At 45.2% G+C, this 15,002-nt stretch overlaps 1 protein-coding gene across 4 annotated transcripts in view; it reads right to left on the reverse strand.

Moving 5' to 3' along the window:
* Window positions 1-11,587, reverse strand: part of DGLUCY (D-glutamate cyclase) — a 47,820-nt gene extending 36,233 nt beyond the window's left edge. For 2 of the 4 annotated variants that reach the window (XM_077466760.1, XM_077466759.1), the window contains exons 1-4: window positions 7,943-8,045; window positions 6,764-6,878; window positions 2,508-2,661; window positions 482-680 (exon numbers count right to left, since the gene is read on the reverse strand). In XM_077466760.1, coding sequence (XP_077322886.1) covers window positions 482-680; window positions 2,508-2,661; window positions 6,764-6,878; window positions 7,943-7,972 — 498 coding nt within the window. In that variant the 5' untranslated portion in view covers window positions 7,973-8,045. Of the gene's footprint in view, window positions 1-481; window positions 681-2,507; window positions 2,662-4,768; window positions 4,787-6,763; window positions 6,879-7,942; window positions 8,046-11,523 lie in introns of those variants that run through there. The other 2 variants (XM_077466761.1, XM_077466762.1) reach the window with 2 other exon arrangements.
* Between the last annotated feature and the right edge of the window lie 3,415 nt (window positions 11,588-15,002).

Raw genomic sequence — 15,002 nt, forward strand, 5'->3', positions numbered from 1 at the left:
CGAAGCCGCGATGACGTCACTCCCACGCATGCACACGGGAGCCGACACGCGTGACAGCTCCGTCGCTGAGAATGCCGGCGCTCAGTGCGCCTGCGCGCCGCTGTCTATGGTGCATGCGCCATAGACAGCAGTGCCCGTTTTCGGGCAAATATCTACTAAACCATATAGGTTTAGGAGATATTGCTTGGACCTACAGGTAAGCCTTAATCTAGGCTTATCTGTAGGTCAAAGTGGTTTGTAAGGGTTTACAACCACTTTAAAATTGTACACACTCGTGGAATGGCACCAAACTTAAAAATATCCATAGGTGACGCTTTATAATTTTTTAGATGTTGTATGTGAGTTACAGAGAAGGTCTAGAGCTAGAATTATCGCTCTCGTTCTAACGATCGCAGTGTATGTAACCTGTGTGTATCTGGCTCTGATACTAACCAGTGCCTCACCAGCCACTGACCCCACCACACGTCCCTGTGCCTCTTACCTTGTACATGCTCACATTACGCCCCTGCAACACATTCCTCACAGGCACCCCAAGTTTTTGCACAGCACTTTCGAAAGAGAAGCTGCAGCCCAGATAAAATGTCACCATGTCCTTCAACTGCTCTGAGTAGTTCTCAAGGCTGGCGAGACTTCCCGCGAAGGTGCCATTTTCATATCTCCGATACAGGAGGCAGTCCGTCCTACAACAAAACCCAGCAAGCTTCAGATATTACCTCAGGGACCATCACATTCGAAGTACAACCTGTTCCAGGTTAGAGAGAAATATAAGATGAGGGCTATGTGGAATGTGAACTATTACCAAAAAAGAAAAAAGCTAAGCTGGGAAAGTCTGTGTTAAAGTGGTTGTAAACCCTTACAACCAACTTTGACCTACAGGTAAGCCTAGATTAAGGCTTACCTGTAGGTTCAAGAAATATCTCCTAAACCTACACGGTTTAGGAGATATTTGCCAAAAGACAGGCACCGCTGTCTACGGCGCATGCGCCGTAGACAGCAGCGCGCAGGCGCACTGAGCGCGCCACGGTCAACAGCGATATGCCGCGAGTGCTGGCTCCCGTGCGCGGGAGTGACATCATCGCGGCTTCGCCGAATGACAGCGGCGGAGCAGCGAGACCCACCGAGAAGATGGACGCTCCGGACTACAGGGGACAGCGGTGACATCGCTGGCTCCTGTGTCAGGTAAGTGACACACAATGGGCTACTATGCGATGCGATGCGATGCGATGCGATGCGATGCATAGTAGTCCATTATGCTTTCCCTTTGCAGGGAAACAAAGAGGAAGTAAACTCATCAGGGTTTACTTCCTCTTTAAAGAGGAGTTCCGCCTGGGGAAAATACAATTAAAGGTCAGCAGCTACAAATACTGCAGCTGCTGACTTTTAATATATGGACACTTACCTGTCCCGGGAGCTTGCGATGTCGGCACCCCAGCCAATTTTCAGATCGGCTGTCGGGTGCCGCCGCCATTCAGTGTAAGGGAAACCAGCAGCGAAGCCTATCGGCTTCACAACTGGTTCTCTACTGAGCATGCGCAAAGTGCGCTGTCCTTTTTAAATGGCCGGTGGTGGAGGAAGGGGGCCGAACTTCCGAGGGACGCCACCGCGGCGCCATCTACCAAAAGTGGGGAAGGGTACCTGTCAAAAACAGGTACCTGTTCCCCCTCCCCCCCGAAAGGTGCCAAATGTGGCACCGGAAGGGGGGAGGAAGCAGATAAGCGGAAGTTCCACTTTTGGGTGGAACTCCTCTTTAAAGAAGACCTCAACTTTGGAAGTAGTGCCCAAAAAAGGCAAGGAGAGGGCAAAGTAAAATTCACCATTATTGCCTGTAGGTTTCCTGTAGCTGATCCTTTCCCCATTACTGACTTGCAATGCCTTGTTCTGCGCTGTGTCTTTGTATGGAGGGGCCATCTTGGTAGAGGCAGGGCTTTGCTTCCTCATACCAGAGCTGACCCCCTTATAACTGGTGGAACAATATTCAAGAAGCAGCAGTGGGAGAGTGGGAGGAAGCACAGATTTACAGAATGAATGAAGCAGAAGCATCAATATCCTTGCACTGCAGGTCCATGGGTACAGCTCCCTCTCCAAGAACAATGATCAGCACAGCAGTGGCATTATCTGATAGATGGTGGGGTAACTATAGAGGTAGAGCAAGCACAGATCAAGAGAATGGATGAAGCAGAAGCAGGGAACTCCTTGCATTGCAGGTCCTCGGGTACAGCTTCCTCTCCAGCAAAAACAGTGAGGTGCACAGTAGTGACATCATCTGATAACTGGTGGGGTAATGATAGAGATAGAGCAAGCAATGATCCACAGAATGGATGAAGCAAAAGCAGGGAGATCCTTTCACTGCAGGTCCTCAGGTATAGCTTCCTCTCCAGTAGAGAGAACAGTGATCAGCACAATACTGAAATAACAAAATATTAAGGTGTCCCTCTAGAATGATGGTTCATTCATATGCAGAAGGAGTTAAAAAATGGCATATAAGACAAATGTCCTTTCACACTTACCGTATATCTGACTCGGTGCTCAGTGGTGGACACTTCCATTCACCTGGGACACTGCGATATAACAGAGGAAGGGGGCCACTGTTGGCTTGACAGAATTTTTCAAAATCATCAGCCAGTGATCTGTGCAGGATTACCACATTGGCTTGATTATAGCCTAGAAAAAAAAAAAAAAAAAAAAAAAGAAGCAGAGTGTTGATGGGGTCATCTCTTCAGCAGTGCTACTGTGTTACTATACTGTGGCTCCCTGCCGGCAGAACACCATGATTACTGCTGATGGCTACAACTACCAGCAGTAATTGTATGCAAAAAATCTGACAAGTCGGTTGTGTTGAAGTTGATCGATTGATCGACTTCAGTACAACCAGCCTGCCCGTAGATGGATCGAATACCTGCTGACCCCGGCCAAGTTTCGATCCATCTATGGCCAATTTTACTGTCAAATTACCCAACGCTGCAAAATTTGGACTGAACATCTCTTGTAGCCGCAGATGTACTCTGGTGGCAAGAAAGCGCCCTGAGGTGATTCAGTTCGCATAGGTAGCGCTATACAAGTCACTCATTCATTCTAGTTACAAAAAAAGTTAAAGGAAAACTATAATGATTTGGGCTTCTTTTTTTTTATTTAATTTATTTTTTTTTTAATCAGAAGAAAGTTTCATTTGAACCCATTTAAGCATACATCTTACATAAACACTCACAAAAGAGTGTAAAGTTGTAATGTACAAAAACAAATAGTCAATTACAGCTACAACTTCATAAAACTATGTACAGATGTCAGCTCAAAACCCCACCTAGTGGCTGAAAACAGAAATGACAGTACCAATAGAGCACTACTCTGGCACAATCCAAAGTCGGATTGTAGTAACCAACATTAAATCGGAGGTCCGCCCACCGGTACAAATACTGAAGCTGCTGACTTTTAATATTAGGACACTTACCTGTCCTGGAGTCCAGCAATGTAGGCACCGCAGTTGATGTGTACATCAGCTGTTGGGTGCTGCTGCTGCCATTGGCAGTAAGGGAACCCAGTAGTAAAGCATTGTTGCTTCAAGCCGGGTCCCTACTGCACATGCGCGAAGCACCCGCTGCACTCTCCTACTGACCCGGCGGCAGAAGAGGGAGCCGAGCGCTGATGTAATCCGCCGCGGCCGTGGCTCCGGGAAGTGGGGACAGGATACCTGTGAAAGACAGGTATCCGCTCCCCCAAAAGGTGCCAAATGTGGCACGGGAGGGGGGAGAAGACAAATGAGCGGAAGTTCCACTTTTGGGTGAAACTCCGCTATAAGGCTCCATTCACACCTGGGTCATTTGAATTGCGGGGGGAAAAAAAATAAAAATCGCGGAGATTTTGCCTGCGATTCCAAATTGCAGAAAATCACAGGACGTGTGTGTGATACCATTGCTTCTTAACTGCACCCCAATCACGCCGTGATTTTGCCGTGATAAATCATGCTGCAATCGTGGCAAATCGCAATGTGCAGCCCTTGTCACTCAAAAAGGCGCTGGAGCTTCTTTTGAGCTGCAGCGTCACGCGTTGCGATTTGCCGCGATTGGGGTGCTATTAAGAAGTAAAATTAATCGCGATGAATCTGCCCTCATGTCAAATCGCCCATGTGTGAATGGAGCCTAAGTAATAAAAGGCACTTAACCCCAATATATCCTATCAATAATCAGGTCTACTGGAGCCAACCCTGATACATCAAGCCACACCCCTCCCCCAACCCTCTCAAATTTAGTGGGGTATCCACAGTGCTGGTAAATAACCCATTCATGTATTAAAGTAGTACCCATGTAGTCTAATCATTCCCTGTTTTGATTTTTACATTACAAGCTGAGTTTTTTTTTTTGACTCTATGTATACAATATTTGGTTTATAAATACATGTATTACATGAGAAAGGATTTCCAGAGCCCTACTGGTTATCCAAGGAGATGCCATAGACATAGCTGCCTTCATTGGGGTCTGCTCTCTCTAATTGAAACCGTGGATGGTGCCACCCAATATGAGAGGAATCTCTGCTTTGACTCACATGCCTGTGTACACATATCAGCTTGAGTTACAGAACTCTATGTAATAGGATTTGTACAACAAAGGGAGGCCACAGCTGCATCTGATAGTGTGATAACAGAACACACACAATATTTACATAACATTAAGTGGACAAGGGGCCTAAAACAGACTGATCGCTGCTTATATGAACCCGATTATTGAAATGCATAAACTCTCATTATTCCACATCCTCCCACCAGAACGGTTCCTACATAAGAAGTCCACGATTCATCTGCAGGAGACGGTGCAGCTCTGTAGGGTGGTGAACGCTCTACTGATCACTCGTACATTGGACTCAGCCTGTGTGTCTTGTAATTATTTACCAAAAGACAGTAAGTCAAAGTTCACCCCCTTCTCACCACTTGTGATCTGTGCAGTGAGGCCACCATGACACGGCATTAGTAAATAGATAGGAAGGTATATCATATTTACTTCTTTTAAACTTTTTTGAATTTCTTCAGTTGCTTCCTGGTTTCTGGCCTAGGCAAAGACGATGTTATATATCCCAGGAGCCTTCAGGAGGGGAGGAGGGTCTTTCTCAACTAAGCCCACCCTCCTGCCTGTGTTCTATCAGAAAGTGCAACCGAAGCGGCATTCCGTTGCGGCCATCTTGGTACACCCAACACTCGGCCACAGTAAGCCTACAGTCTGGAGACATCGTTTTACACCCACCAAAGTCTTGCATTTCACACTTATTTTTAGCAGAAAACTGAGCTTATATCGTTAAATGCAGGATGTTTTGATGTTGAATCTTAAAAGCAGCGGTGTTCTGTCAGATTAGCAAACCTGTGAGATCAGCAGGCTTGCTGCTGCTTTTAGAATTCAACATCAAAACAGATTCACGGATTTCAAAATCCTGTATGTCACGATATAAGCTCTGTTTACTGGTAAAAAAACATGTGTGAAATTCAAGACTTCGGTGGGTGTAAAAAGATGCAGCTGTTCTGACAAAATGTCAAACCCGACAGAGTATCCAACCACGTCACTTCCTGTGATGTGGAATCAGCTGTTGTAGAAAACCACACGCACCGAGTCACCTGCGCATGCACAGTGCGTCATCGCTGACGTCAGGACACTGCATGTCAAATTCATCGATCGACGGCCATGTTGTTAGACCCCGCACTCGGCCGTACTGAGCCTACAGTCAGAAGGCGGCAGCGGACATCTTTTTACACGCACCCAAGGAAGGAAGTGACTTTACGGCACGGCCATCTTGATACACCCTGCACTCACCTGCAGTTAGCCTACAGTCAGAAGGTGGTGTTCTGACAATATGTTGAACCCAGCAGAATATTGAACCATATCACTTCCTGTGACGTGGACGGTCATGTTGTTACACCCAACACTCGGCCGTACTGAGCCTGCAGTCAGAAGGCAGCAGCGGACATCTTTTTTACACCCACTCAAGTCTTGCATTCCACACTTATTTTTAGCACTAAACTGAGCTTATATAGTGAAATAATGATTTTCAAATCTGTCACACTCTTTTCATTTTAAATTTTAAAAGCAGTGGTGTTCTGTGAGATTAGCAAACCTGTCAGATCTGCAGTATTTCCGCTGCTTTTAAAATTAAAACATCAAAACGGTGTCACCGACTTCTAAATACTGTTTTGCACTATATAAGCTCAGTTTAGTGTTAAAAATAAGTGTGGAATGCAAGATTGGGTGGGTGTAAAAAGATGTCTGCTGCCCCCTTCTGACTGCAGGCTCAGTGTGGGGTGTAGCAAGAAGGGCGTCGGTTGACGAATTTGACATGCAGTGTCCTGGTTTTCTGCAACAGCACTTCACAGGAAATTATGTGGTTCGATATTTTCCGGGTTCGACATATTGTCAGAACACCGCCTTCTGACTGCAGGCTAACTGCTGGTGAGTGCGGGGTGTACCAAGATGGCCGTGCCGGAACGTCACTTCCTTTACATATTCTGATGGGTAGCGGCATTCTGACAGGTCACCTGCGTGTTTGAGCTAAGGGAAGATGGATTCCAGGATGTAAACGCTATATGAATCACCTGCCCTTCCTCAAAATTGCCACTGCCAGAAATGCTATGGGGGGTGTTTTTCAAAGTGTTTGCTAATCAAAATAAAGCATGGAGACAGGGATGGATGGGGGATTTTTGCTTTAAGTATTAAAAATGAATTCAAGTTTTCAGTTTAGGTACAATTTTTAGTTTCACTTTAATGTCAGAATACAAAATTCCAGTTCTTACCAGCAGACATGCCCGAGGTGTTGCGGATGGCGATTTTGTTGTGCCGGATTAAACTCCGGGCCGTAGTGGGGAGGAGAGTCCGTAAGGCCTGCAGACAAACCATATCAGAGGCCTCCTGAGAAACAAACCACAAACATGGCTCAGTATCAAGTGATGAGTATAGTCTGTGGACTACAGGACACCTCCTCTTTATGCTATAGAGATGAGAAGAGGAGGGGGTGGGGGTGTTCAGTAGTCCTAAAAAATTAATTTTTTTATTTATTTTTTTTATCTGATGATTTCCAGCCTTGAGAAGAGATGTGGGGTCTTATAGATCCCACATCTCTCCAGAAAGAGGACCGATCACACACCATTCTTATTACAAGGGATGTTTACATTCCTTGTAATAGGAATAAAAGTTATAAAAAAAAAAAAATTTTAAAAGGGAAAAGTATAGAAATAAAAAATAAAATAAAATAAACTATATATAAAAAAAAAAGTAAGCGCCCCGTCCCCGCGAGCTTACACGCATACGTTGGCCATGCCCACATATGTAAACAACATTGAAACCTCACATATGAGGTATCGCCACAAACGTTAGAGAGCATCGATTCTAGCTCTAGACCTCCTATGTATCTCTAAAAATGTAACCTGTAAAAAATAGGCTTTCCCTTACAGAGATTTTTAAGTACTGAAGCTTGGCGCCATACCACAAGTGTTCGCAATTTTAAAGCGTGACATGTGAGGTATCTATTTACTCAGCGTAACATCATCTTTCACATTATATAAAAAAATTGGGATTTTTTTTTTTTAATTCATGAAATTGTTTTTTTTTTCTCCAAAAAAATTGTGTTTCGAAAAATTGCTGCACAAATACAGTGTGACAAAAAAAAGTTGCAATAACCCCCCATTTTATTCCCTATAGTCTCTGCTAATTATTATAATATATATATATATATATATATATATATATATATATATATATAATATGTTTGGGGGTTCTTTTCTAGCAAAAAATGTTTTTTACATGAGGGAGAAGAGTGCTGGAATTCGTCCGGTGGGTAAGTGGTTAATGCATAGGATGCATTAAGGTGAAAAACCTCAGGGGGGTTTACAACCCCTTTAAGCTTCCCCAGCTTCTCAGAAGAAATATCTATACAGTATATCTACAGAGAATTAAATTGTCTCTAGACCACCTACCTCAGGTACTGACCCTACAGGCGTGTCCATGGCAGTCTTGGACTCTTGCTATCACAGGATAGGACTGCATATAACTGCAGCAAAACTCACTCATTTATAAGTAGCAATCTTTAACCAACTAGTTAAACAGTTGTCACGCTATGATGAGCCCTGTTTGTAAATACCTGACTTAAAGTGAACCTAAATCTCTGTTCACACTGACTAGTCGCCTGACAAGTTGCTCTCCATGAAGCCCAATGGAACCATTCTAAATTGGAGTGACTCAAGTCGCTCCAACCTAGAAAAAGGTTCCTGCATTACTTGGGGGCGATTTCGGAACGACTTGCATTGACTTCTGTTAAAGAAGTCATATGCAAGCCGCAATGTAGTCACTCTGTGGGGCGTGACTTTGAAGCCGTGCCAGTGTGAACCAAGCCTACGGGAAGGAAACTTAATTAAATATTCATTGTGCCTAAGCAGTACCCTGAAAGTTTACTTTTGGTTTAAAAGTCATCCTGAAAAACAGCAAAGCACTTGCTGTGCCTAGGCACTCCTGTTCTGCAGTCTTGTAGCTGTATATCTGCAGTGTGAGATTATCTAAGGCACTGCTATCTCTAACCGCTAGTCTCACCAGATTTGGAGTGAGGGGTGGTGATGTCATTACTGTGCTGATCACTGTTCTGCTTGCTGGAGGGGAAGATGTACCTGAGGACCTGCAGTGCAAGGATTTTCCTGCTTCTGTTTAATTTTTGTTCTGTGTATCTGTGCTTGCTCTACATCTATCATTACCACACCAGTCATCAGATGATGTCACTACTGTGCACCTCACTGTTCTCCCTGCTGTTGGGGAAGCTGTACATGAGGACATGCAGTGCAAAGATCTCCCTGCTTCATCCACCTCTATCAATACCCCATCAGGTGATGCCATTACTGTGCTGCTTGCTCTTGTTCCTTGCTGGAGAGGAAGCTGTACCTAAGGACCTGCAGTGCAAGGATCTCGCTGCTTATGCTTCACTCATTCTGTTGATGTGTGCTTCTTCTACCTCTATTATTCCCCCACCAAACAGTCATCAGATTATGTCACTGCTGTGCTGATCACTGTCCTTGCTGAAGAGGAAGCTGTAACTAAGGACCCCCCTGCTTCTGCTTCATCCATTCTGTGGACCAGTGCTTCCACCACCTCTATCATTACCCCACCAGTCATCAGATGATTTCACTAATATGCTGCTTGCCATCTTCTTGCTCAAGAGGAAGTTGTGTCCCGCAGTGCAAGGATCCCCCTGATTCTGCTTCATCCGTTCTGTGGACTTGTGCTTCCTCCGCCTCTATCAATACCCCACCAGTCATCAGATGGTGTCACCAATATGCTGCTTGCTGTTCTCCTTGCTGGGGAGGAAGCTTTACCTAAGGTCCTGCAGTCCAAGGCTCTCCCTGCTTCTGTTTCATTCATCCATTCTGTTGATGTGTGCTTCTTCCACCTCTATCAATACCCCACCAGACATCAGATGATACCATTACTGTGCTGCTTGCTGTTGTTCCTTGCTGGAGGGGAAGCTGTACCCGAGGACCTGCAGTGCAAGGATCTCGCTGCTTCTGCTTCATTCATTCATTCTGTTGATGTGTGCTTCTTCTACCTCTATCTCTGCCCCAGCAAACTGTCATCAGATTATGTCACTGCTGTGCTGATCACTGTTCTTGCTGAAGAGGAAGTGTAACTAAGGACCTACAGTGCAAGGAACCCCCTGCTTCTGCTTCATCCATTCTGTGGACCAGTGCTTCCTCCACCTCTATCATTACCCCACCAGTCATCAGATGATTTCACTAATATGCTGCTTGCCATCTTCTTGCTCAAGAAGAAGTTGTACCTAAGGACCTGCAGTGCAAGAATCTCCTTGCTTCATTCATTCTATGGACTTGTGTTTCCTCCACCTCTATCAGTGACCCAGAAGTCATCAGATGATGCCATTACTGTTCTGATAACTGTTCTCCCTGCTGGGGAGGAAGCTGTACCAGAGGACCTGCAGTTCAATGATCTTCCTACTTCTGTTTAATTTTTGTTCTGTGGATCTGTACTTGCTCTTCCTCTATCATTGCCCCACCAGTCATCAGATGATGTCACTACTGTGCTGCTCACTGTTCTACCAGCTGCAGGGGAAGCTGTACCTGAGGTCCCGCAGTGCAAGGATCCCCCGGATTATGCTTCATCTGTTCTGTGGACTTGTGCTTCCTCCACCTCTATCAATACCCCACCAGTCATCAGATGATGTCACCAATATGCTGCTTGCTATTCTCCCTGCTAGAGAGGAAACTGTACCTAAGGACCTGCAGTCCAAGGTTCTCCCTGCTTCTGCTTCATTCATCCATCCATCCATACTGTTGATGTGTGCTTCTTCCACCTCTATCATTATCCCGCCAGCCATCAGATGATATCACTAATGTCCTGCTCACTGTTCTCCCAGCTGGAGGGGAAGCTGTACATGAGGTCCCGCAGTGCAAGGATCCCGCTGATTCTGCTTCATCCATTCTGTGGACTTGTGCTTCCTCCACCTCTATCAATACCCCACCAGTCATCAGATGATGTCACCAATATGTTGCTTGCTGTTCTCCTTGCTGGAGAGGAAGCTGTACCTAAGGACCTGCAGTCAAAGGATCTCCCTGCTTCTGCTTCATTCACCCATTCCGTTGATGTGTGCTTCTTCCACCTCTATCATTACCCCGCCAGTCATCAGATGATGATGCTGCTACTGTTCTTCTCACTATTCTCCTTGCTGGAGAGGAAGCTGGACCTTAGGACCTGCAGTGCAAAGATCTCCCTGCATCTGCTTCATTCTATCTATAAATCTGTGAAGGGAAATCTCCCCAATGGGCCACTGGAAGGTTACTTCTTCTTTAAAGCTGAACTCCATGCAGATATAAAAGCCACAAAGCAAAGGAACATCTGCATGTTATAAAATGTCATTAAAGTGGTTATAAAGCCTGAAGATTTTTAATGCATCGAGGTAAAAAACCTTCAGTATGACGCTACCTCCACAGCCCCCCATAATGCTTACCCAGGCCCGATCTAGCAATGTGCATGGGAGCAGATGCTGTCTCAGCTCTCTGCCTCCTCCCATTGGCTCCCACTGCCGTCAATCAGAGCCAGTGTGGAGGGAGCGAGGGCAGGTCCGAGCCCTGTTCTATGCGTCTTATGCTTTTCCATTATACTTTTCCTTTTGCCGTCCAATCACAGGCTGGGTGAGGGACAAGACTTGCAAGTGTTACTAAAATGCAGCAGAGAAGAATCAGATGTCCTGCCCTGCCAGACAGAGTTGTGCTGTGCAGCAGAGCTGTGTAAATCCCAGGACTGGATAGACAGAAATACAAATCCTTTGAAATGTAGAACTACTGCAATATTTGTATTTCATCTGTGAGTTTAGCTTGATTTGCCTGGAGTTCAGGTTTAAATAACAAGGTTAGTACATGCTGCTTTGCAACTATTGGTGAGTTACAGGCCCCACAACAGCTAGCATTGCATGCTGGGGCTTGTAGTTCACATAAACAATACATCTGCATCCGCAGGAAATGATAAGTCTGAACAGACACAAAGTAGAACAGCTGCTCACCTTCCAATGTGATTGAAATGTCAGTTGCAGAATAGCCACCGTGCTATAAATGGGAACTACAAACAAAGGTTCCTATGGAAGAAACGTTCTGCCTACTACAGCGACATCTTGTGGACAAATAATACAACTAAATCTTTCATGGCTCGTTTGTTTTGTTTTTTTTTGGGGGGGGGGGGGGTTTGCAGAAAAGTTTATTAGTGGACAAGGCAGTAATACAACTTAATGAGGCATATGAGATATTGAGATAGCAGAAATAAATACATACAATGGTATATTGCTGGACATTAAGAGGTCTAGAGTAACTGAGCAGGGTGAGAAAACTTCTTACATTAGGGTTAATTAATCAACACAAATTATAAAAAATAAAAAAGGGGGGATTCCATAAGGATCTAAGAGGCGCAGTGGACGCACCTAGTTCATCGGGTACCAATTATAGTCATCTCCATCCCCAGGGAGCAAGGTCTAATTGAGGGGAAAAGACAAAGCATAAGGGTGGGGGGATGGGAGGGAGGGAGAGGTAGGTGTTTCAAAGGAGGATTAGGATTGTCAGGGGCCCACTCTGAGCAAGCGTGATCAGCGTAACATGTTCTAGAGCAGAGAATCCGAAACCCTGGCTCTACCATCCCACATATCAGTGAGCCCGGATCTAGATATTGAGTGACCTGGCAGCAACCCATGACTTCCACACCTTTTCAAATTTCTGGGGACAAATTGCGACCCATGTATGTGAGTTTGTACAGGGGCAGCACAGAGTCTACCAGCATGCGCCACTGGGCAACTGTAGGGGGTGACCAAATTCCAGCTCTGTAGAAGTACCTCTCTGGCATAGAAACACAGATACAACAGTAATGCCCCATACACACAATCGGATTGTTGGCCAATAATACCATGGACTTTTGTCCGAAGGGGGCTGGCTCAAACTTGTCTTGCATACACACGGTCACACAAATGTCGCCCAACAATTACGAACATAGTGACGTACTAGACATAATACAGAGTTTTTCAGCTCTTTAGCGCCACCCTTTGGGCTCCTTCTGATAATTGTGTGTTAGTAGAAGTTTGGTCAGTGTTGATTCGCGCTTTTCTTTTCGTGTTTTTCAGTTAGCGCTTTTCGTTTAGTTTCTCAGCGGACGTTCGTAAACAGCCATGTTGCGGAATCGGTGGAGATAACGTTATTTGTTATTGGCTTTGGAGTTATAGCATTGACATTATTTTTTTGGGTTGAATAATAATGATTTGATTTGGTATATTTTTGGATGCATAGAATGCACTTTTGGGTTAAGTTCTATTGGCAATGGAGCATGCATACGGTCGGATTTTCTGCCAGCACCCTGTCATCATACATTTCCTGCCAGAAAATCTGATCGTGTGTACACAGCTTAATGCCTTGTACACACGATCGGACATTCCGAAAACAAAATCCATTCGATTTTTTCTGACGGATTTTGTGCCAAACTTGTCTTGCATGCACACGGTTGGACAAAGTTGTTGGAAAATCCAATCATTCTTAACGAGGTGACATCAAACACGTACGTCGGGACTATAAACGGGCCAGTAGCCAATAGCTGTGGACTCTTAATTTATTCTGAGCATGCGTGGCACTTTGTCCATCGTTGTCTAAACACGATCGGAATTTAAACTATCGGATTCGGTTGTCGGAAAATTTTAGATCCTGCTCTCAAACTTTGTGTGTCGGAAATTCCGACAGAAAAAGTCTGATGGAGCCCACATACGATCGGATTTTCCGACAACACGATCCAATCGCACATTTTCCATCAGAAATTCTGACCGTGTGTACAGGGCATAAGAGTTTTGTGTGTGTGTGGAATGTGTCACTGAGTCTGTAATACCTAAAAGAAGCACCTTGGGGTCCATTGACACTGAGAGGTTGGTAACTATATTGACATCAGATACCACCGTCCTCCAGAAATCTTGGAGAGCCGGGCAGTCCCAGATGACAGGGAAGTATGTTCCAACCAGGGCCCTGGGCAAAAATTTTCTTGGGCCCCCCCATGCAATTTCCCTCTCCACCTACTCTGAGACATACAATAAATAGCAGCTAGACTTAAAATCAGTTTTCTGTATCAGATCAGGCAGAAATTGCAATTGGTTGCCAGCAGTTACAGCACATCATTATGGCTCACTGATTAGTTGCTAGAGGTTACAGCAAATCACCTACTCACAGCAGGGGAGCATGATATACATTGGAATGGCACCTTTATTTACATATCAATGCCGCCAGCCTCAGCTATTTACTTAGTATTGTCGCCCCTATTTACATACTAATGCTGGTTATTTACATGTAAACAGGGTCTGCAGGTGAGTCATCTGCCCACAAAAATAGGGCAGAGCTGGGCAGCATTAGTAGCAGCACTTCACACTGAGATATTGGGACACAGCACAGGAATAAAACTTCAATGGAATTTAAACCTGGATAGTTGGCAAGTATGAGGCAGCTGTTTTGGGCCCCACAACAATGACAGGGCCCAGGGCAGCTGCCCCTTTTGCCCTGCCTTAAAGACGGCCCTGGTTCCAACTGCCTGTTGGCACTAGAGTTGCCACCTCATCCCTTTAAACCCGAACACCTTTGAGTTACATGGGTTCTGAGGCTAATTAAATGCAGATAAGGCTCCAAGTGAGTTTAATTACCACCTTAATCAGCCACAGAACCTGAGTAATTAATATGTGTTCGGGTTTAAAGGGATGAGGTGGCAACCATAGTTGGCACTTAGGATATGTCTACAATTGTGTGAGATAAATTTGGGCCAACCTTTGGGTGGGTGGGTGTAATAGGCCCTATGTATGAATTTCAATTGGATGAACCTGTCCTTAGAAGAAATCACAGTTGATATATATTGTTGTATTGCTAGGTCCCATTCTTCCTCTGACAAGGAGGGGAAATAGGGGAGAATCCCCATCTGCCTTCTAGGAGTGAAATAGGGGAGATTCCCCATCTGAGTCTCCGCATATGAGGCAGAGGTGAGGAATCTTTTCACTACATGTGGCATCATGGTGACCCCTCTGGGGAATTGCACTTGTGCTGAATGTTTCTGCTGTAGGTAGTGGAACAGCATCCACAAGGGGAGTTGGAATGCATCCCACAATTCAGGAAAAGGCAGGAACACCCCAGCAGGCATAATCTGCTGCCGTTTTACTATTCCAAATCTAGCCCAGATGTAGAGGTCTGGAATGGATCTAAAGTGTGGCATTTTAGGGTTGCCCCATAACTGGGTATGAGGTGAAATAGTGTCTGCTGTTCTAACTGCAGCGGTAACCTGTTCACACACTTGGCCCGTAGTCTGCATAGAGGTTGTTGTTTGCGGGCTGGTCTTCACCCCTCTATAAACCATGTTTGTTAGGGCAGAGTAGGAAACCATAATAGCTGCCTCAAGATGAAATGCTGGGTTAGACCTGGCCTGGGTGAACCACCAACGAACAGTGACCAGCACTGCCGCCCAGTAGTACTTCCGGAAACAAGG

This window comes from Lithobates pipiens, unplaced genomic scaffold (genome assembly GCF_037356315.1).
Source record: "Lithobates pipiens isolate NorthernLeopardFrog02 unplaced genomic scaffold, aLitPip1_a1.2 Scaffold_37, whole genome shotgun sequence".
Taxonomy (NCBI): Eukaryota; Metazoa; Chordata; class Amphibia; order Anura; family Ranidae; genus Lithobates; species Lithobates pipiens.